The sequence below is a fragment of the Anoplopoma fimbria genome, chromosome 8 (genome assembly GCF_027596085.1).
Source record: "Anoplopoma fimbria isolate UVic2021 breed Golden Eagle Sablefish chromosome 8, Afim_UVic_2022, whole genome shotgun sequence".
NCBI lineage: Eukaryota > Metazoa > Chordata > Actinopteri > Perciformes > Anoplopomatidae > Anoplopoma > Anoplopoma fimbria.
Window position 1 is genome coordinate 7,789,170 of NC_072456.1, and position 22,121 is coordinate 7,811,290.

The following is a 22,121-nucleotide window of genomic DNA, read 5'->3' on the forward strand; positions in this document are numbered from 1 at the left end:
TTGAATAAGTTATCTTTCCACGCTTCAGTTTCTTGTGAATTCACCTTTGCCTCGAAGTTGATCCCATGCTGGAACGCTTCCTCGTTGTGCAGCGGGATCCGCAAATCATGCCCATCATCAACGAGGTTGTACTTGGTTTTTGCAGGCATTTTTTTTTTTTTTGTAAGTGTTCACTAATCCACGCTACCAGAAAATATCAACGAACCAGGTCGGTTTAATCCAAGAAAAGGAAAGAGAGAGAGAGAAAAAAAAAAAAAAAGCTATTCCAAATCCGGTTAGTGCGTGTTCTCCATCGCAGAGAACCGTCCCGGCATTGCGACGCTGCTACACCGCCCTCCAGTAGCGGCCAAGTGGCGGCAACTAGTTCCCCCAGCACTCCGGTGCACCGCCGCCCGGCTCACGTTTTTTTTTTGTACAATAGATCACAAGCGGTCGGACGAAAAGGAAACAGGCGTCATGCGGGGGGGGGGCAGATGTGTTTTGCCGACTTTTTCTTTTTTTCTCCCTGTGGTGAGTGAGTGTGGAAGTTGGTTGGTTTGGGTTCTGCCTCCTGCCCTGGACACTTCCCCCACCACCACCACCACCCCTGCGTGGAGGGAGGGGTGTGATTGGACGAGCCCGGGGATCCCACCTGTTTCCATTGGAACAGAGGCGCACCGTGGCCCCGTGGAGGAGGGGCTCAAAGGCTGGTACCTGCCCCCTCTCTTCCCTCCACACACTCACACACACACACACACACACACACACACACACACACTCACGGGAATAACCTGAATGCCACTTAAGCAAACAAAGGAGTGGTGTTGCGCCGACTGTAGCCTGTATACACATCTGTAGTCTGTTCACTGTTGGTTTGTTATATATATATATGACAGACGTAATGGATTAAGTGTCATAGTTTGTTTAGCAAGTTGCACGCTGGGAAAACACTATAGAATAGCTTGTTGGCCAATGCATATGAAGGGTAATGGCTTCTATTTGCCTGTGGTTTAATCGTTAAGAAAATGATTAAAGATATTGGCTGGGAGATGAGGTGGTCATTTATCAACCTATAGGAATTCAACTTTCAGTATGGCTTTACAGATGGGGTATTCAAAAACCTCTTCCTCTGTATAAACTAAAAAGAGCAAGGCTACCAACTAGTGGCCATCTGCTAGCACCTATATATCATAACAGAATAACAAATTGTGATTTATTACTTTTAATTGTTCTGTCTCAGGCATTGAACTGAATTGTTCAATACAAGGATTATATAATGTTTTTGTGAATGACGCATCACTCATAACATTTAGAAAAAGGTAGCTAAAATCTGTCACAAGGGGCAGAATCTTTTTAAGATACTTTAAGGCAGAAATATTTTCTCCCCATTTTACTATCCAATTATCTATTCAAAAAAACTAATTTAGATGAAATTCTTCTCTGTTTGAATTGAATAACATGTGTTTTAATTTTTTTCATTATTAGTGAAAATGCTGCTCTAATAATCAAACTGAGAAACACAACATCTGAAGCTTCACTTTGAGCTTTTAAGGATTAAATGTAATTTTAAAAAGCTGTTACATTATTCATTAAAAGGCTAATAGGTTTAGTTTTTTTATGAATGACTTGTAGCTCATGGTCCTTGAGCATGCTGTCATAACTGGCAACAACCAAAATACCATGCAGTTTGGTGTTGATGTAGCAAGATTAGCCGTGGACAGACACAGAGATGCATGCGCATGCACACACACACACACACACACACACACACACACACACACACACACACACACACACACACACACAACTGCTTTCATTAAAAAAGAGAGACATGTACGATGAAAATATGCAAATGTGTGTTTTTGGGCATTTAAGACAGATCCTTCACACTGAGCATCCTTTCACACATTCTGTTCAAGCATGTGGAACAAAAGCATCTCCAGTGCGAGAGACGTTTTATAAAGCGCGGTGATATGTGGTCAGCAGGCACAGTAGTGCTGCGTTCATGTTTAATGCAGGTTTCATGTTGTATAATGCACAAACCATCTGTGTCACCCTGGGAGTGAAGATGCATGCAGCCCTCCCCTAAAGGTGATCCCAGAAGGGGAGGAAAGGGGAAGTGGGGCAGCAGTAATTCACATTCACACCACCTCTTTGGAAATATATAAAGTACTGCTGCTAATGGTGTCCTGGGGGCTTTTACGCTAGCAGGATGATGATTTACTGAATGTTATGCGGTTCCAAACCGGCATCTGGAAACAAAATTCTGCCCTCCTGTTTATTAAAACCTAAACATCATCATGATTCATTGAAACTAATCTCTCATTTAGCGACTGTGTTCATTTTATGAAAGCTGTGTAGATGATACATCTTTGAACAGAGTGGTTAGAAACAATCTCTGAGCTTTATACGACTAAGCCTGACATTTTCAAGATCATGTTGACACTGAGGCCCCATAAAACTCATATTATTGCCTATTTTTTCATATGTGCAGTACTTCAAAGAATATCTCCACAATGATTGTTGTTTTACACTATTTTTATGTAAAAGTCTCAGAGGTCAGGACCACCTTGCCCTCATGACAGCAAGACATCGAGATGGCAGACAAGAACAGCTGCTGTCCCTGCATGAGGAATTATTGCTGAATACAACCAGTTCCCCTCTTAAGGGACCCCATGTGCTCTGAAGGCTCTTTAAAAAGGATAGAGAGCAACCTAATCCCTGACAAGACTTCAAATACATGTTGATCTGTTGATTAGGGCTTTTGGCTCCCTACATACACGAAGTAGCTTTTGGAGATCAGTGTGCAAAAACATCATGGTTCCACTTAAAAGCCAAAAGGCAACATGATTCCAGAGCAAAATATAGCTTCTATACTGGAGACTCATTCCGCAGGGCACGGTCATAATGGGTGAGCTAAACCACAAAAGAGATCTGCCTGCTAGTGTGTCATGGAGTCCAGGGAGGACTTTATTTCTACACAATGCCAGTAATCCTACATAAGACATCTATTACATGGTACCGGTTTAGACAAGTCAGATGTAATGGTGTGTTTGCCCTCAGGGGAGGCTTTGGGGAAATAGTATTTGCTTGAGTTTAACTGTGTAAGACCATTGGACATTGTTGACCTGTTAAGGGTGTACTGCACATCTTGCCCAATGCAGGCTGGGATAGTTTAGAAAATGAATGGATGGCTGAAGTTTTAATGCTGTCGTTCACAGGTGTCTATTCTAAAATTTATAGTAACGTCCACAAGCCCCTTAAATGTAGGCCTATGTAATAATTGGTACCATTCAAAGTAGATTTCTTAAAGTGTTTATAGCAACTTTCCAAGTTTCCTGATGGCATATGTTTTTGTATTTGACAAGAAAGAATAATACTGCTAGCCAAAGTAATAGTATGTAAGTCAATTATGGGAAAGTTTTATGAGGGGGTAAATGTTATGAACCCATTTGTTAGGCCTCGAGAAAACACACACTTGGGTTTGGTGGGAAACAATGTAAGCATAACATTGTTGGTTTAAAGAAATCCCATAATGGGCCTTGAAATAAGAATGAAAAAAAATGAACCAAGGAAAGAGAATTAACATTTTTAATTTGTTTCGGGTGGCTGACCTAAGCTCTGCTACGATCACTTCCTACTCCAGATTTAAATTGTGTTCTTCCTAGGAGGACCCGGGAAGAACCAAGAGGGACTTTGTGATGCCATGCATCTAATGGACACTCAATAGTTTACTCAGTGGTTAACAGATTTCAGAAAACTACTTATCATCATCATTTTGTGTCATCACTTACAGCTGAATAGTCAACCAACTGTAATTTTCACAGCACCAGAATGTAGTGCATTGCTTTGAGAGATTTTTTTCGTGCACTATATAGAGGATACACACACATAACTCGGACACTCAAATAGAATGGCCCACACTAAATGTAGAGCACTGTACAGTAAAAAGGGAGTTATCTCCGACCCATCCTGACACTCTTTTCACACTTATCTGGCTACGCCTGGAAATCTTTTTCCTCCGTCCACAATAAGCCGCTACTTTTCACATCCAAAAACTGCACTTTTCAAAAAACGCCCTCTTGAGTGGATTAATCTGAACACATTGACCTCAAGTTTCAGTGTGAAACGAATGGTTTTCACTCTTGGTGCCGACTCCAGTCAGTGTTGGGTCAGTGTGTCAGCAGGAGCCCTGAAGCTCGGACCCTCTCTCTCCTGCATCTATATCAGCCTATAGCAACGGCAAGCGCACACATATTCACACATCAATGAACACACACACACACACACACTGCCTCACACTTCTTGAGGGCCTCTTAAGCTGAATTAATAATGGAGATTTCAAAGAATGTGGGGCAACGCCGAGGAGCAGATCCACTTCTCCTGGGAGAGTCTCAGTGAAGAAGCAAGACAAAGAGGGAACAAAATGATGACAACAATACATTTCTACGTTAATTGTGCTTGGAGCCGGGTAACAACATGGGATAATAACGGAACTGAGAAATTGCAGCTCACTCGCGGGGTAGATTACTACGGATATAATCTGCCTCTGATACTCAAACAAATACTTATGGAGCACACAGAATCTATGATCTGTGTACATCCAAGGCTCTTAAACCCAGCGTTATTTAACTAATGTGCTCGGACTGCTGCTTAATTACTGTTTGTTGAGGATGATGAGGCACCAAATGGAAAGCTTAATCAAACATAGAATTTATGATTCTGATAATGATAATGATTTCCTTTGGATGGCTTACATTTTAAGAAAAGAAGATCCTACATAGAGATGTTTGGTTAAGTTAGCAATGAATCCAGAGGGCACAGTAAGAACTTTTCAGAACAACCAACACCTACCAGACTTACCTTATGGCTTTTGTTTCTTAAACTACTTTGAATCATCGCTTGTGACGTCTGTGCCGGAAAAAGTTTGGAACACTTTCAGTTCATCTAACTCAGGTGGAATGACATATAGAGCAGTTGGTGCCCAAACAACTATATTTATAATGATAAGGAAAAACAACACATAACATTTGTTCTGACTGGTGTAAAGTCTTAAAATATGGCATGGACATACTTTGGGTGATTTTAAAACAGTACAACTTTAATATTTTAAGATTAAAAATATAACTTTTATCAACAGTCAAAGTAAGGATTTTCTTTACCCTGCAAAAGTGTGCATATATTTGATATTCAACTACTTCTTTGGGCAAATGGGACAAACTTTTTTTCCCCTGAAATAAAGCGAAATATATATACTTGCCTAAGCACAAATCTGAATTTTCAAAATAGGTGAAACCTTTAGGCTGGAAAGTGAGTTTTTCTTATCATACTAATTGTCTTTATATATATATATATACTAATTATATATATATATATATATATATATATATATATATATATATATATATATATATATATATATATATATATATATATATATATAATAAAGACAATTAGTATGATTGTCTGATATAATGAGTAATTGTCAATTAGTATGATAAGAAAAACTCACTTTCCAGCCTAAAGGTTTCACCTATTTTGAAAATTCAGATTTGTGCTTAGGCAAGTCCAGATTACAATTCCACCAAAAGGAAATTCAAAAGTACAGATGCAGCACAAATTGACTAAAAGTGTGTCAACTGTTTAGTTGAGAAGTTATAACAGATGTAAGGGTGACACCATGTGGACACATCATGAAGTGCAGAACAAGAGTTCTTGGACCAAAACAATCTATTCTTGAGAATCTGCAAAGGAAATTCACATAAGAAAGACAAAAAAAACTGGAATTATATGTATTTGCAGAGAATGATTTCTTCAAATAAGATTGGTGAAGTTGTCTGACAGAACTGAGTAAAGAGGTTTTGAATTTTCCATTATTAGCATGTGGCGAGACTGCACAATGTTGATCACATCTCTGTGTTATCTGAATTTATTCACTATTTCCTAATTCAACCTCTGTCTCTGAGTATTGTATATTATGCATTCATTCACCGAGTCCAGAAAACACAATTTTATGTAGGACTGAAGACGTATATATACTGTATATTCTCATTTGAAGGCTTATCATTTTACCTACTTGCTATATGATTATTTACTACAATTTGCATATAAGAGACAGATCAAAGCGGCCACATATAGGCCTTTAATTTATCGCAATCAGAGGACTTTTTCATGAATGAGTTAATTAATCTGTATTCAGCCTGCTTCCCCTGGAGACTGAGGTCCAGCTGGTTTCTTCTTCTCCTGAGCTGTTTTATGCTCTCCTATAGTCTACCAAGCACATTGTGTGCTTCAGCCTTAACGGGCCTATGAAACTGTCGCTGCAAATCACAGAAATGCTCTCCCGTTGTGTGCCTATTGACTCAGTCCGGTGTCTAACATACTGCAGTAAACATATCAAGGGCAAGAGGTGTGATTCATTTCCAGTCCGATATAATGGCCAAGAGGAAAAGTATCTACAGGTGATGTAGGGTGTCTGAACACACAACAACTCCACTACACAACATTGAAACTTGTTGCTGTTGTTTCTTTTTGTCGTGTATTTAGTGATAATATGAAAAACAAGGGGAAAAGTAGAAATAAATTGAAATAAAAGTGAGTTAGCAAGCTAGCTTCAGACCAACAACCTTATGTCAGCCATGTAATTTTTCTTTTTACATTTCTTTTTATATTTTTTTTACCATACTGAGGACTCAAAGGGCCTTTGCAATTTCTCTCTTGTTTCCATTTCCTGGCTCCAAAAAGCACCTGTTTGTCTTTGAAAATATTTATTTTGAAATACTTTACATTATTCATGATCATTTATTTTCTGAGTAGAGTTGCTTTGAAAACTGTAGACGTTTGTCGCAGCTTTTTAAAATCAACTGCCATCTTGACATGACGCTCTGTGCAGAGGCCTCTGCGGCTGTGATGTCATGCTGTAACTTCTTCCTATATGCACTGTGCTTGACTTGTAATACTGCAGGCCTCAGTGGTGAAAACAATATCCAAATCCATTACTCAACTTAAAAGTAGCAGGACTGCAATTTACATTTAGCATTTCTGTATTAATATTTACGACAAAAAAAAAGTACTAACCACTATACGATCACGGTGAGCTAGATTCATATCTGCTCATGTGACGAAATTGAAATTGAAATTTAAGGCAGACAAAGTTTAATTTTCAAAATGTCCCCCAGAATCCCTTTCAATATATTTGCAGAACCTGCTAATTAATTCCCACGTTATGTGAATAAATGAACTTTTCACCATGTCAATGCTTTAATCAAACAAACAGATTATTTACAATGATTATTTACTCCTCCCATATTTTATTCTAGGTTACAATTAGTTGTCTTTCTTAACTAATTACAACATGCAGGAAAAAGTTAGCTTGAGTAACTGATCAAGAGCTCAACCATCCTGGTTCCAGCCAATCAGAGCTTCAGTCTGTCCAGGCCCAGGTTGTGTCTGTGTTGGCCGGGGCAGGAGCTCGCTGATGGGGCAGATCGGTGAGGGGCAGGCCGGTCCACCACAGTCCCCAGGGTGCCCCGGGGCTCGGAGACAGTGTGGGCTGAGCTGGGTGTGACTGAGTGCATGTGCTCGTGGGGGTGCAGGTGCATGTGGTTGTGATGCTGATGCCTAGTGTGTCCACTGTCTGCTTTGGCATGGGTCTGCTCCTCCACAGCAGCAGCCTAAAGGGGAAGAGAACCGAGAAAGTAACTATTTGATTTACTGATCTCAGAAAACTGCAAAGGACTATTTTGATGAGAGTGGAAACTTTATTTGCAGAGCTGTAAAATTGGGTATTCATCACTACAAGCAAGTGTTTTCCCTTGACATAAAGTATTTAATTCAGTGTTAAAATAAACTATATTAATTACTTGAACTTTGAAGAAATGCTCTATAAAAGTCTATAAAATGGAGGATGGATTAGACGTCTCAGTTTGTCGTTCATAACCATTTAAAATGTTGGACATCAGATCTGAAGCAGCTACCTGAGGTTCGTAGATCTCACACTTCACATCTACAGCTTTCCGGTTATGAAATGAGCTGTCCTTCTTTCCGTCAGGCAGTCTGATTTGAAACTGGTCCTCGTGGGCCACGTGTGAGCCCAAACAGAAGCCTCTATGCTGAGAGAAAAAGAGAAATCAAGAGCAGTTGAGTCTGGATTTACAACATGGCAGCGTCTTGTTTGGAGTATAAAAAAAAGGTGTAGCAATGTTGCGTGACTCACAGCAAACTGACAGTCCATAGGTGGGCAGCTGCTCAGTTCACTGGCATCTGTTGTCCTTGAACACACCGTCTCCACAATGGTGAACTCCACAAAGTAGGATGGACCAAAAACCCACTGACAAAGCACACAAACACATGATGCATACACGTATACATGCACATGTGTAAGAATACTGAACACCTGTTAACTACTGAACAATATAAGAATTATTATATTTTGTTGAATTACAAAATAATTTGGAAAAAGCCTAGTTTGGTATGGTTCAGTGAAGATTTCTAAATGTGTACTTTCTCACTCAGTTAGTTATGAGCAAATATAATAGATCTGATAAAAGTGCTCCACATATGACATCAAAACTCATCCCTGATGCTTTTCAAAATATCTTGATTTATAAGTATTTTCTTAACCTGTGAACTGGCTCTCGTAATGTTCTCCAGAGTAAAGTAGTTGGCCAGGCGGCTCTCTTCATTGAACCTCTGCAGTGAGAGGTTGGCTGTCTCCTTGACGACGGGTTCGTTGAGGTTATCAGCTGTGGGACAGTCCGGACATACTTGTACCACTGCAGTGGCGGGAACTAAACACAAGCATTAACAGGCCCAAAGGTCAATGTAAAGTATCGGAAAGTGTTTGGTGAGTATTTAACCTCCATCCCGCAGTATGAACTCTTTCAGCTATTATCAGCATCCCTCGCTTCTTTCAGCTTGCTTTATCCAAAAAGCGTTCTCCTAGACTTTGACAAATTGTGGGAAAACACAATACATTTCTGTATAATCACTCATAGATGACATGTTTACTTGCCTTAGGGAGGGACAGTAAACTTACGTGTCAAACCTCACTTACGTTTAGAAAATAAAAGCGGCAAAGTGCTAACAAAATAGACTTGCTACATATTATCACAGAGGATTTGTGTGTTTTTGTGTAATTAAATGAATGACAAAAAACAGGATTCTAAATGACTCCACTGATCTACCTTCGCGGAGTGCACAGGAGTAGTTTTGAAGTTTGACTTGAGAGTCAACGGAGGCAGATACTTCACACTCTCCATACACCTGAAGGACACAAAAGTTTATAAAAACCCAAAATATACATAACATATGCAAATGTTCAACAAAACATTAATGTGGCATCAGTATAAAACTGTTTCACACACTGTGGTACTCACTGGAAGATCACCAATATTTCTGACTTCACATTGTTTCCATGGTTTCCTGCTCGTGATGTGGCATTTGGTCTCCATGACATCAATGGTCAGTTTGTAGAATGACCCACCTGTCTCCTGGACACACACATGTTTTTTTCATGTTTTTCATGTTCCTTTTGTTCGTAGTTGCTGGTACATCCATTGCTTACATTCTCTTTTTGCAAGTACTGTTGCATCTTTCAAGATGCAAGATGGCATAGAACCCTGTTCATGTGTGTGTGTGTGTGTGTGTGTGTTTGCATGTGTGTGTGTGTGTGTTTGCATGTGTGTGTTTGTGTGCACGTGTGTGGGAGAGTGCGCCCTCACCTTTCCTTGAGTGTGAGAGAGGTTGTAGAGTCTGTTGAGGCTCAGGATGTATCCATCTGTCCGGTCCTGGTTGATCTGCTCCAGGGCCTCCTCTGCCACCCTCACCACTTCAGGGCTATTACAGCCTGGAGGGTTTGGTCTGGCTCTTCCCCCCTGCTGCAGCAAAGCCAGACAAAGGACCAAAAGGAACACACTCATCCTCTAACATACACAGACACACGCACACAAACACAGATTAGGCCTAATTAAAACCCAGATTTTACCCAATTTAATCACTAAAGCCTATCCTGGTAGATCATTTAACATTTAGACTAACACTGGTTTGTAAATCTTCCTTTGCAAGACCTGTAATCCTTGTTTTTCCAGACAGGGTTTGGACGGACACATGAGATGCTGATCCTGGACTTTCCCCTGTCTCCCAAAGGATGAGCAAACAGTTGCTATCTACTGCTCTCTAGGCCAATGGCTGGCTCCGACTGGCTGATGGGTCATAGTGCACTGGGGAAAAGTGAAATGAATTAAATGAAAGAAAAGCACTTTGAATGCACTACACTTTATTTAATTTCTTTAATGTGATGCTATGGGCGTTGAAAATGCTGCAACTAATTCCACAGCACCTTGTTTAAAGGAACACCTCATACTGTAAGATTTGTTATTAGGTTTGTAACTTGCTTCTCAGTGTGGGAGTTGTTTACAGCTTGGACTTACAATAGTTACAGAAGAACTATGAGACATGTCGAAAACCAGGATCAGATTGTAGAAACTTGCACAAGACTTCTCCGCTGTTTTAATTAGTTAATTATCTCCCAAACACATTTTTGCCAAAATTAAAGCTAAATTCATAGCTTCCTGAAGGTGCTAGCAGTTAGCTATTTACCTTGCTTACATTGAGTTCAACTGACAAATTCAAACAGCTAACCGCAATACCAACAAACGCAACCATCTAGTGTGCTAGCAATGGTGGAGCCAAACATTTCTGTTATGGGGCAGCCAGGCTAAAAACAGTTTTGCTTGTATGATGTATAGGCTATTGTTCAGTTTTTTTCCGTGCTGCACTGCATCATAGGTAAATAATATTTAAAGTTGTTTAATCTTGCATTCACTCAGTCAGACAACAGTAACATAGCATTAAGTTCCAAGTACACTACTAGCAATAGTATACTTATACATTTTTTTCATTTTATGGGACCCTCAATAGATTTTCTTTTTTGTGAGATGACCTTGTTTCATTTCACATTTTTGGTCTATTTTTGTGTAAAATATACACATTTAAAGCAGTATACAAAAGAACAGACTAGAGAATTATGATGCAGGAGTGATGAAAGACATTTCTGGGACATTTCTAACTTTCAAGTCTTGTGTATTTCTGTCTTGTGTATTTCTTTAACAAGCAAAATAAAAGCCTTTAAACAATTAATGCATTTATCCAATGTATCTTCTTTATGTAATCACATCAGCCTTCAAAGCCTTATGTGATCTAAGCTGATCATAAAAAATACATGACCACATATTGGTACACAAGTGAAATTATTGTACATTTTATTTGGAGATTTTTTTTATCCTTTACTGAAATTGCTAAATGTGCTGTGTGTCAGTAATGTGTGGGCTGTGGTAAAGTGCAACAGATAAGAGCTGTTTGCTGATTTGACCAATATGTACACAGAGTGGGTGTGTGTGGTTTTTTCTAGAACCAATGTTGTTGTGTTGGCTGTGCGAATCATACAAAAGGTTAAAAATGATTTCTGCCTCTGAGCTTATATTTGTCTATTAACAGGATTTCATAAACGTATTTGAGCACCTATTCAGCACCAACACTGCACCGAATTTCACTGACTGGTCCTACACTATTCCATACAAAACATTCATGTAACTGCTTGCCAATATCTTCAAAATAGGCTCTGCCCAATACATGTATAGAGCTATCATTTGTGAAAATGTCATACCATTGCATATACAAATTTCAAATCCATGTTATACCACGAAATGTATTGTGGTGCTACAACATCACGATTCATTTTAATGGAATATATCAGTTGTCATAAGCCTTATTCACTTGACTTTTAGCCTATCTCTCCTTTTTCCAGTTCTTCATTTTCTTATGGAGTTTGTGCTTCAGCTCTGTGTCACTCTTTTCTCTTAAGGTAAAGGTTAGAGATAGAGACGCTAAACTCAGACGAGCAGCAATGCAAACACTAAATGCTCTAAATTGGTTTAAATATAACTAAAAACAGAAAAGATTATTATTTCAAATGCATTATTTACATGATGTTCTGTAGGTACACATGGACATGGATATTACTGTTGTTTAGCAAATTAATGAAACAACCACTTCATGTAATTGAAAAAAAAATGCATCCAATGCTTGTCACAAAATGTTTGACGACGGTGATAGAAGTGAGATCAGTAACAGGGAACACAAGGAGCTTGGGGTGGAAGTGCATTGAATCAACACAAATGGATTATTTGTGGTATCATTTATTTATTTTTTGGTGCAGCCAAGAACAGACAACATACAAACATATAAAGTTTGCCTGCTGTATTGTATAGTTCCTCCATGTGAATGCTGCAATGAGGTGGTCAGGTTTTACAGTTTACAGTTGTTGTCTCTGAGCATTATAAAACCAATATAACCAGTTTAGTGATTTTATTATTTTATTATATATGACAAATTTACCACTTTAAAAAAACAGGTGAATGTAGTGTTTTTTATGCAGTTAACCTTTATTAGAAGGAATAGAGACAGGAAAGTGTGTGCTGTTGTGTTACTGGTAATATTTTCGTGTGTTCACTTCAGTCTGTGTTTATGTGTTTTAAGACCTTATGCAGCTGTCTTGAACCTGGGGTCCTCAGAGAAGAGTTTCTCCACCAGGGTGACTCCGGCAGCTGCAGGGGCGCAATTGGCGGAGACCGCCATGGGGAAGGCAAGGATGGTGGGCTCAATCTGCCCGGGGATCTGGGGGTCGGGCTTTAGTGGCAGAGTGACTCCCACCACGGGGCCAGGGAGGACAGGGAAGAAAGGCAGGGTCGTGGGCTGGTCCACGGCGGGCATAAACCTCACAATACCCTCTGGGTGGTCGTGAGTTGTGGTCTCGTGGACGTGATCGTGGTGATGGTGGTGGTGCTCGTGGTCGTGCAGGTGAGCATGCTTGTGGTCGTGATCTAGAGCCAGCTCGTGGTCGTGCTCGTGGGTGTGGTCGCTGCCGGCGTGCATGTAGGTGTGGTGTTGGTTGGGAGAGTCGCCGCTGTGGTTGTGTGCCTTGGCGTGATGAGTGTGCACGTGATCGTGGCCGTGCCCGTGGTCGTGGGAGTGGTCGTGAGCGTGCCTGTGGGTGCTGCCTGCCCCATGGTCGTGTGTGTGGTGGTGGTCGCTGTTGTCGGCGTGCTTTTGGCTTTGGTCGTGATGAGTGTGGCCCTTGGTGTGGTCGTGGACATGGTCGTGTGTGTGTGCTGCGTCGGCAGCGTGTACACCGTCATGGGTGTGGCTGTGTGCGTGTGTGTCTGTGTGGTTGTGGTCAGTCTCGCCGCCCAACAGGTGGTGTTTCTTCTCTCTCTCGGCAGCCTGGAGAACACATAAAGATAACATATATATGAAGTGTGGTACCTAAAAATGTGGGAGAATTTAAAATATGTGTCACCCCTACTACACCCATCATGGTTATAAACCATAAAGACATAACATTAACTGTTTAAGTATAATGCAAAGTTGTCTTTTGGGGCAAGCTGTGAAGGACAATTCCAACTAAGAACCCTATCTTTGTAGATCTGGTCATTTTGTGTCTATATGATGACATTTTATCACTAAAAATACTGCTGAGACCATCACTTTAAAGAAGTCAGGCAGTGCGAGACAACCTGTCTGAGCGTTTAAATCATCAAGTCCTTACCCCCAGATCTCAGAAATTACTGACGTTTTTATGCTTAAAATAATTGCTAAAACTTTGAAAACAAGACTTGAGTTACTGTTAATAGAAAAAAGAAAGGAATAATCAAAGTGTGCTTTTTCCTTTTACTACACAAAGTAGAAAATAGAACAAGTAAATCACAGTGACACTGTGTTTTATCATGGCTGAGCAAGTCTTACCTCAGGCTCATAGATCTCACACTCTACACTGGAGTCAGCATCACCAGTAGGAGAGTAGAAGAGGGATGCCTTACAGAAGCCCTTGTGCTGAGGAGAGAAGAACAAGAAAAAGCAAGTAAGATAGGAGAGAGCGGAGGGAGTGTTATGCCTGTGGTTTTACTAGAGTTGAATAGTTAAACAAACTGAATTCTCGTTTGCTATAATAAACGCGCTGACTATGAAGAGAAAGAGGAGGAGTGCTTGGGGAGGTTACAGCACTTAAAACTCAAATAGTCCCCTGATTCGTTTGCTTAAAACGGGAAAGCCAGAATGAAAAATTGATTTGATTCTTTTTATTCCTTTTGATAACTTCCTTGAGAATACAAACCAAATACAGTTACCTGGAGGTTAAAACAAACAACCCATTTGATCAAGTCAAATGTTCAAATGTGAAAAAACAATCAGTCATGACTCACAGCGAACTCGCACTCCATGAGGGGGCACTTATCAGCTGCTCCTGCGCTCTTGGTGCAGGTGGTCTCCTGGATGGTGTACTCTGCATTGTAATACATTGACATGGCCATCTGGATAAACACACACACACACAGAACAAAAAACATTTTTAGTTAAGGAAATATTCATATAAAGAGATCAGGAGTTGGTTAAGTACCTGATCAGTGAGCTAGAGAGCCTCTGACTAATGGAAGAGCAGGAGGTTACTGTTTATTACTTAGTAGGTTTTGGGATAAAAAAAGATAAAAACAGTCGTGGTTTCTCTGGAGTGGACAATTTGATGCTATGTTTGTGGTGGAAATTTAAAAAAATTGAATCAACAACTGACATGAATCCAGGTCACAGGAATACTTATTTTTACAAGTGGAAAAACATACCCCAGCAGTAGCACGGCTGATTTTGAGCAGAGCGAAACGATTGGACAATCCGCTCTCACTGTTGAACTTCTCCAGCGAGAGAGACACAGACTTCTGAACCTCAGCATTGTCAAAGCTCACAAAAGACGGACAGTCAGGGCACAGCTCATGCACCCTGGTTGAAGGAACTGAGCAGAGAGAAAAAAAAAATAACACAAAATATCACAAGATTGTTTTACAATGACAAAATCTAGAGTATCATTTCACCACGGTTATAGACGAGTTGTGATTTTCAGCTAAAACAAGACAATCCGGCACATATCTTAGTGTTTAAGAGCAAAGTTTTGCTAAACTACAAAAAGATGTGGAACACTGACAAAATTGACTTCTTTTGGCATTTTTTCTTCCTTACCTGGTGTGATAACACAGTCGTATTTGTAGAGACGCACCACTCTGTGCACCTTATTTAAGTAGATGACAGCTTTACACTGTCCATATACCTGCAAAGACCAATACAATCATAAGCAAATACCATATTTAGTGTTCTGCACAAAGAATGGACTTATTTATGGATTTTTATGTATGATTGCATCTCAAGAACTCTTCGTCTTCTGCTAATTTAAGACCTACTCTTTATGGAGGTTAATATTAAAGCAGTGAGACAAGTTTATTTAAGACTTGACTAAATCTGACACACAATATTTACTGTGTGCATGAATGTGGACTTTTGCTAAAACTCGGTTAAGGAGTGTGTGCGTGTGTGTGTTTTCTAACCGGTGTGTTATGGGTGGGCTGAGCCTCACAGTCCTCCCAGTCCTTCTTGCTGAGAACACTGCAGTTGGTCTCCACAACATCCAAAGTCAGGTAGAAAACCACGCCGGTCTCTCCCTGTGACACAAACACATACATAGAAAACACATTATGAGAACCTCCTGATGGATATTATATTGGGGTTGGAAAATGTGTCACTGTGTGAAGGCTCAAATCATAATAAATTAAGCCCTAACAACGTTTCTAGCATTTTCAATGACACCTATTACCCATCCAATAAATCTTGGGGCCACCCGATCTTTGACATAATCAAACAGATCTGTCTCCTGCTACATAGTGGACACATAATTAGTCTTTGGCTTAAATATCTGGTGTTTGAATAGTTATTTCCCTTATGATTAACTTATAATGAATTAAAATAAATATACATATTCTTGTCATATGATTCCTTTATTGAGGACTAGAGGTCATCAGATTTAGCGATGACCTGCCAGATGAGCTCTGGCGGACTGAATCCTGATTTATAATTTTGCTCTCCAACATCACCGTTGGTCACTTTCCTTTAATCATCTCTTATGAGTTGTTCTTGCCTTAGCTTCACATGTATTGCCAATTGTTATAAGAACAATCTTTTAGCACGTTTGAAGACACAAAAATTCCACCTTTATTTGGATAATTTTGGCCGTCATACCTATTTATTATCATACATTTTTCCTTGTCAGCTTAATTTTAGACATGACATGTATTGAGAAACAAACACGGGACATCAGAGAGGATTTCAACATGTCCTTTTCCTTATCTGGTACTCTGCAGGCACTGCCAAGAACATGGGTGGACTGTTGCGTCATACAGTGTGGTAGGTGATTGGCTTAAATATGCCGTCCCTCCAGGAGCTCTGGCAGGAGATTGCAGCCCACCAGGTCCAAAACCTCACACCACAAGAAAGGTTGTGTTTACCCCCCGTTTACAATGTTTTACACTTATACACTTTACAATAAAATAAACTAATAGATAGCTGTTTCCGATGGTGTTTCAGATCTCAACAAATAAATGTAAAGTGCTTTGACGAATATGGATTTTACCCCTAATTGAAAAAACAAGTAGCCTGATAGGCTTTTTCTTTGAACATTAACCATTAATTCTTCATTTGGACTCACATGTTTTGCCATGTGCATGTTGGACAGACGGTGCAGAGCGAAGACGTAGCCTTCCTGTCGGTCCTGGTTGATCTTGGTGAGAGCAAGTCCTGCAGCTGCCATCGCCGTAGCGTCTTCACACGACCCCTGCTCCATGCCATCCGGTGCCACCGGTGCACCCTGGACGTGCGCGCACCCCAACGCCAACAACAGCGACAACAGCACGCAGTGCTTCATGGTTAAGGCCTGGGACAACTTTGTCTGTCTCTAAAAGCACACACTAGCTGGTGGGAGAGATACCCAGTGAGGGATGGGTTGACCTTTTATATCCTGCTGCTGTTTGCTGGAGGCACAGCCCAACCCTTCTCTCTCTGACACACGCACACGCACACACACCAACACATGAACACCATGTGTCAATGGTTATGTTTACACAGGTAAACATAACCATTGACCCCACCCCCTCCCCAAAAACGAGGAATGTTGAATAGGTTAATCTATCAGCCAACCAATCAGCTACCGTGAGGATTTGCACAGTGGCGCTTATCAGTTGGGAAATGATTGGCCCTGCAGTCATAATCTCTTCTCTGTGATCAATAGGGACAGTCAGTGGGCTGCAAGTCACTTGATCCACTCTTGGCTCGGAATCCTTGTTCAGGAAAACAGCATTTACAAGATGCGATAACACAGTGCTCTTTACTAAAAAGCAACAGAATGATGTAAAATAACTGAACTGAGTATTTAGAAATCCATGCAACGAACATGCTGCTCATTTAACAGCAACTGTAGTTACTCTACCAGCTGCCTTGATTATATCATCCTGACCCAGCCCCGACATTTAGTGCCCCTTTTGAGAAGTGCAGCTACAGACTGTAGTTACACTGGGAGCCCCTAACTCACAGATATATATCCCCCTTTATTCTACAATATATCATATGATGGAGAACGTAGAATAGGCTGAGTGTATGTTGGATTACCAGTGCGAGGAGTGTTTTTACATTGATGTTTTCTTTTTACTTTCCCTAAAGTAACGCATCTAAGTACTTTTTCCACGACTGAATTTCACTGCTAAAAACACCCCAATTTAAATGACCTATTTACTGTATGTCCAATTTCTATGGTTTTGCAGCTATCTGAAGTACTGCAATGATTATTGCAGCCAAAAGTAAGTTTAAATCTAAGTGGTGGATGGGTGTATAACACAATCAGTGGGCCAGGTTTATGTCTCATTTCACCCTTGACTTTTTAATTAATTAACAACAAACTTTCCTTCCTTTCTTGAGCCAAGTACTTTAAAAAGCTACGAGCAATAACAATTGATTCTTAAAAAAAAAAAAGTTTAACTGTGGTATATAAGCAGGGGACATGAACATAGGCATTTAACGCTTCAGCACATTCCTGAACTTTAAACCGAAAGTCCTCACAGACAAACAGCTGTACTGAAGGGAAAATATATGTTATGTGTCTTCTGTGGGTGCAGACACTGAAGAGATATTGAAATATTTGACCTTTGTCATAACAAAATAAACAATCCATGGAAAAATCTATATTTCTTGTGGAGCTGCTGTGTTGCAACTTACACAAGCTTCACTAGAATTGTAGGAACACGACCACCTATACAGTCCATGTAATCTGAATTAAGTGTTTGAAATTAATGTCAAAGCATTGATCAGCCCACAGGACTGACATTATAACAACAAGTAAAACTGTATTCCAAACCAGAACAAAAAAATGCCAATGGACACTGATTTTTTTTGTTTGTTTCTGGTACAACATGCTGCTTTGTTACAGAGAAAAACAAGTTTGACACAGCATGCAATCTGTTTCTACATGAAATGTTTGCATATCCAGTTAGGGTCAGGTGACAATGCAAACTGCAGTCATGAGTTCAGATAAGAACCCATGTCATTGGAGATGAAGTAAAGGTTCATATACTATATCTATTCAAAGTCAGGATCTCCACATATTTACTTTCCAAAAGATCATAACAGTTCATCTTCACCACTTTAAAAGGTGGGAAAAAAAATGTTTCACTTGAATTTGCATGAATGGAGTTCATTGCATTGGTGAATAGTGTTAAATTGTCAAAGGCTGTGTTTGTTTTAGTCAGAGGGCGTAGGAGTGAAACGGGGTATAGTGATGACTTCTAGGGCATTGACAGACCGTGGCTGGAACTCATCAAAAAGCTTCAGTGGGAAGCTTGTTTAAAATAACTTTTCCTTTCGTATTATTAATATGGCATGTTAATCACCAGTGATAATGCAAACACATAGCACACATGCTGAACTAGTGTGTGTGCAGACTCTCTATAGGGCAAGGGTGAAAATGTAAGAGGGGCACTTCTACCCTGCACAGGTTAGGACTGTGTGTGGGGGTTAGAGTTCAACTTTAGCCTTGATAGTAAATGTCAATCCATCTGTTGGCTTAAGAGCTTGGTCCATTGGTCCAGAGGGAAATCTTTCTACCTTAGATGAAAAGTATCTAAGCACATTTTTACAGACTGGACTTTTTTTTTAATTCAGAGCTACTTGCACTAATTTATTAGTTCTAATTTTATCCTACTAATACTTCCATGCAAAACTTTTCAGAGACAACTATATTTTTTTGTTTAGCTACACTTGAAAATAAAGTTATTTAACAGGTAAGGATTTTAAAAACTGTTGCTGCATACTTTTAATGGGGATTTCTTATTTTTTGCAGTTAGCATCCAACAGGTTAAACAATTCTAATTGACTGTAATGACAGAATAGCACTAAAGGTAATGACTGAATTCCCTTTAGCCTTAGAGAATAATGTTATATAGCAAAAGAGAGTACGCTAGCATGTTAACATCAGGATGTTGTAGAAGCACACCAACAATTGTATATGTAAATGTCATAATCACAGGGAGTACTAGCCACTTAATGCAGTTGTGTATTTTTTCTCTGTGTGAATAAGTGTATTTTACTTAGGAACAAGAACTAAAAGTCAAGTATAAGAAAGTAACTCAAGTGACATCACTTGAGTATCTCTTTATCGGCATAAATACTTCAGTGGACTTTGAAAGAAGTTGGAATTTACCAGTCAGGGAGGATCTATCAAAAGATGCTACTGAGAAACCTTTTGGTCATTGTGTGATCCAGCATTTTTCAATACTTGGGACTAAAAATCAGGATATGTTGTCCTCTGCTACATCCTTTTTTAGCATTGGCATGCTATCAATACAATATGCTAAAAATTAAAACATTCTTCCATGTTATTACTAGCATCAGGATGTAAAAAGCATGCAGTGAGCCGGATGATGACAGCAAATAGGCTGAGTTTACACAAAACAAATGTATAATGACGAGGTTGAAAATTAGCCAGGTTTTCCTATCAGTTCCTAGAAATACTGTCAGTTCTCAGGAGTTTACTTTGAGTGTACACTCGCTTACATAAGACACAAGGTGGTGCTACAGCACAATATAACATCAGACCAACAACTGACACTCACTCACACATAGAGGTGCTTAGTATGATAACGTCATGACCTCACACATTTAGAACGCACGTAAGGAGAACAGAGACAGGTCACTGATATCACAGATCAGTTGATTTATCAACAGGGATTCATGTTCAACAGCTGTAACCAGTGCATAAATAACGAGTTAAGGGGAAGATGACGAACAAAGGTGGCTCTTGTCAGAGATTCGTTGCTGAGAAACATCCAACTATCAGGTCTCGCTGTTCTTGTAAAAACCACCAGTGTGACTCAAACCTATATTGTTTTCAGTCTCACCTCTTATAGCATGCCGCAATAGGTGGGTTGCTGTTTTCAATTAAAGAGGAAAAAAGGAAACAAACTTTTCAACTTTGGTCTATTAACCCCCTCATTTCTTTTACTCCTCTACTGCCCAGTTTGGTTTTACACAATAAGCGTTTGAACTCATGCTTTCAAAAAAGTCAGTTGACTAAATGAGGAAATATTCTGGTAAATGTAAAAGGAAGATGTTACTCAGATTAAGATGTTGTACTGTACTCAAAAGACATTTTTAGTATAAATGTAAAAACATATTTCGTATCACATTTGTAAAGTGGTGTATTGCGAGGCCTGTTTCCAAAGAAAAAAAAAGATTTTTGACACAGTAAATCAAATTAAGCAAGTATAACAAACACAAATCTGCTACACAATAATACACTTGAAATACTAGTTAACTGATATCAACTCAGTGCTTACTACTTTGAAAGGTGGAGCTGAAGAACAACCCTGTCCATTATTTTCTAAGTTATGACATTTTGAGGTACACTTGGACATTAACAGGAATTACCAAATAAAATATTGAGGAAATACTTTATTTATTTATGAGTTTAACTTATAGATACATTCTGATTTCACCAGTGACTATACGATGTAAAGCATCGGTGTTGTTGACATGGTAAAGTGCGATTTAATATACATTTGGCACTGCTATGGAACGCTAGTGTTGTCCAAAACAGTGTTTGTGGATAGACACCTGTCCACCATTTCTAATGTTAAAGACAAAGAATATGGATAATATATGTTTTAGGTTGGTTTATTTTTAATAAACTGATCTGTACAGAAGATTACAGATCAGCTCTTGGTTCCCATTGCTGCTCTGAGCTGTGGGATCAAGTGTTCACTGTGCTGGTGGGCCAGTCCTCCCTAAAGGACATACAGCACAGTTCACTCAGTGTTCTATACAATAGGTCAAAGCCGCACGCACGCACACACATCCACATCCACATCCACACAAATCTCTTATGGGTGTTTCTAATCAGCAATGTCGTGCAGCAACCTGATCTCATGGGAAGGCGTATAAGAGCACGGAATTTTAGGACATTCCATGTGTCGTGATTACGCATTTAGGCTTTTCACGTACACATTTTACGTCACATTGCGGCCAAGACAGTTTGGTCTCATGGCCGCAAAACCACTTAGTTATGTTAAGGAAAAACATCATAGTTGGGATGTAAATAGGTACCTTAACTAAGTAAAAAGTAAACAATGTAAAATGAGTACGGACACGTCAGAAACATCAAAAAAAGTAACTTCAAAATAACTCTACAACACTTTGGGACATGATCACCGGTCTCAAACACCGGCCTCATGGTTCAAAGTCCTGTGTTTGTTTTACCAATGTGCAATGTGCAGATGTAGTCCATTAGCTCACCTCAACACATTACTTGAAGCCTGACAAGATGGATTTTTGTGGGATCTTGTGATTCTGCAATTCTTGGGAAATCACAAGAATCCAGCTGCCTTGTAAGATAACAACAAAATACGGGTCCAAATGGATGCCTAATGTTGCTTTACATCTGCAGTGTGTGTAAAAAGCAACTGTTTCTTGACACATTATCCATAACAACTTAAAAGGGTGATAATCTGTTTGCTTACTGTGGATATTTTTATGTCCCCCTAGTGTCTAAATATTGAAACCTTTAGTATGTTAAAACCCTTCCAGAAGTCACTCCTTATATCAAATATTTTAAAATGTTGTCGTTTAAGTATTGTATCACTAACTCTTTGATGAAGTACATTTTAATGCATGACTTTCCTTGTTATGGAGTATTTTCTTTTAGTTGTTGTATTGGTGCTTTTAACCAA

General features: G+C 39.6%; 3 protein-coding genes across 4 annotated transcripts in view; all 3 read right to left on the minus strand.

The window, feature by feature from the left end:
- Positions 1 to 392, minus strand: part of nos1apa (nitric oxide synthase 1 (neuronal) adaptor protein a) — a 138,561-nt gene extending 138,169 nt beyond the window's left edge. Inside the window, exon 1 of the mRNA XM_054603012.1 lies at positions 45 to 392. Coding sequence (XP_054458987.1) covers positions 45 to 149 — 105 coding nt within the window. The 5' untranslated portion in view covers positions 150 to 392. The remainder of the gene's footprint in view (positions 1 to 44) is intronic.
- Positions 393 to 7,220: 6,828 nt separating this feature from the next.
- LOC129094639 (fetuin-B-like) lies at positions 7,221 to 10,155 on the minus strand. Of its 2 annotated transcripts, none has more exons than XM_054602894.1 (8): positions 10,047 to 10,155; positions 9,702 to 9,902; positions 9,357 to 9,470; positions 9,165 to 9,243; positions 8,602 to 8,768; positions 8,195 to 8,308; positions 7,956 to 8,090; positions 7,221 to 7,652 (listed from the first exon to the last, which is right to left on the minus strand). In XM_054602894.1, the coding sequence occupies exons 1-8, from the start codon at positions 10,086 to 10,088 to the stop codon at positions 7,395 to 7,397; spliced, it is 1,110 nt and encodes a 369-aa protein (XP_054458869.1). In that variant the 5' UTR covers positions 10,089 to 10,155; the 3' UTR covers positions 7,221 to 7,394. The 2 variants fall into 2 exon arrangements, with proteins under 2 accessions (XP_054458869.1, XP_054458870.1); XM_054602895.1 differs by having other exon boundaries at positions 10,018 to 10,113.
- A 2,005-nt stretch (positions 10,156 to 12,160) lies between these two features.
- On the minus strand, positions 12,161 to 16,847 carry LOC129094482 (histidine-rich glycoprotein-like). The gene is made up of 7 exons (XM_054602675.1): positions 16,559 to 16,847; positions 15,405 to 15,518; positions 15,043 to 15,130; positions 14,652 to 14,818; positions 14,238 to 14,345; positions 13,783 to 13,869; positions 12,161 to 13,260 (listed from the first exon to the last, which is right to left on the minus strand). Exons 1-7 carry the CDS (start codon positions 16,772 to 16,774, stop codon positions 12,520 to 12,522), a joined length of 1,521 nt encoding a protein of 506 aa, XP_054458650.1. The 5' UTR covers positions 16,775 to 16,847; the 3' UTR covers positions 12,161 to 12,519.
- Positions 16,848 to 22,121: the final 5,274 nt, after the last annotated feature.

What these genes read in the sequence shown, in the direction of transcription:
- LOC129094639 (XM_054602894.1), bottom strand. Translation starts at nt 10,088, where the DNA reads ATGTGTCCGTCCAAACCCTGTCTGGAAAAACAAGGATTACAG. An exon ending in CTCCTGTGCACTCCGCGAAG is followed by an intron (nt 8,769 to 9,164) that starts GTAGATCAGTGG and finishes GCTTGTGTTTAG; the next exon opens with TTCCCGCCACTGCAGTGGTA. An exon ending in GTGAGATCTACGAACCTCAG is followed by an intron (nt 7,653 to 7,955) that starts GTAGCTGCTTCA and finishes CTTCCCCTTTAG; the next exon opens with GCTGCTGCTGTGGAGGAGCA.
- LOC129094482 (XM_054602675.1), bottom strand. Translation starts at nt 16,774, where the DNA reads ATGAAGCACTGCGTGCTGTTGTCGCTGTTGTTGGCGTTGGGGTGCGCG. An exon ending in AGCCCACCCATAACACACCG is followed by an intron (nt 15,131 to 15,404) that starts GTTAGAAAACAC and finishes TGGTCTTTGCAG; the next exon opens with GTATATGGACAGTGTAAAGC. An exon ending in TCAGCCGTGCTACTGCTGGG is followed by an intron (nt 14,346 to 14,651) that starts GTATGTTTTTCC and finishes GTGTTTATCCAG; the next exon opens with ATGGCCATGTCAATGTATTA.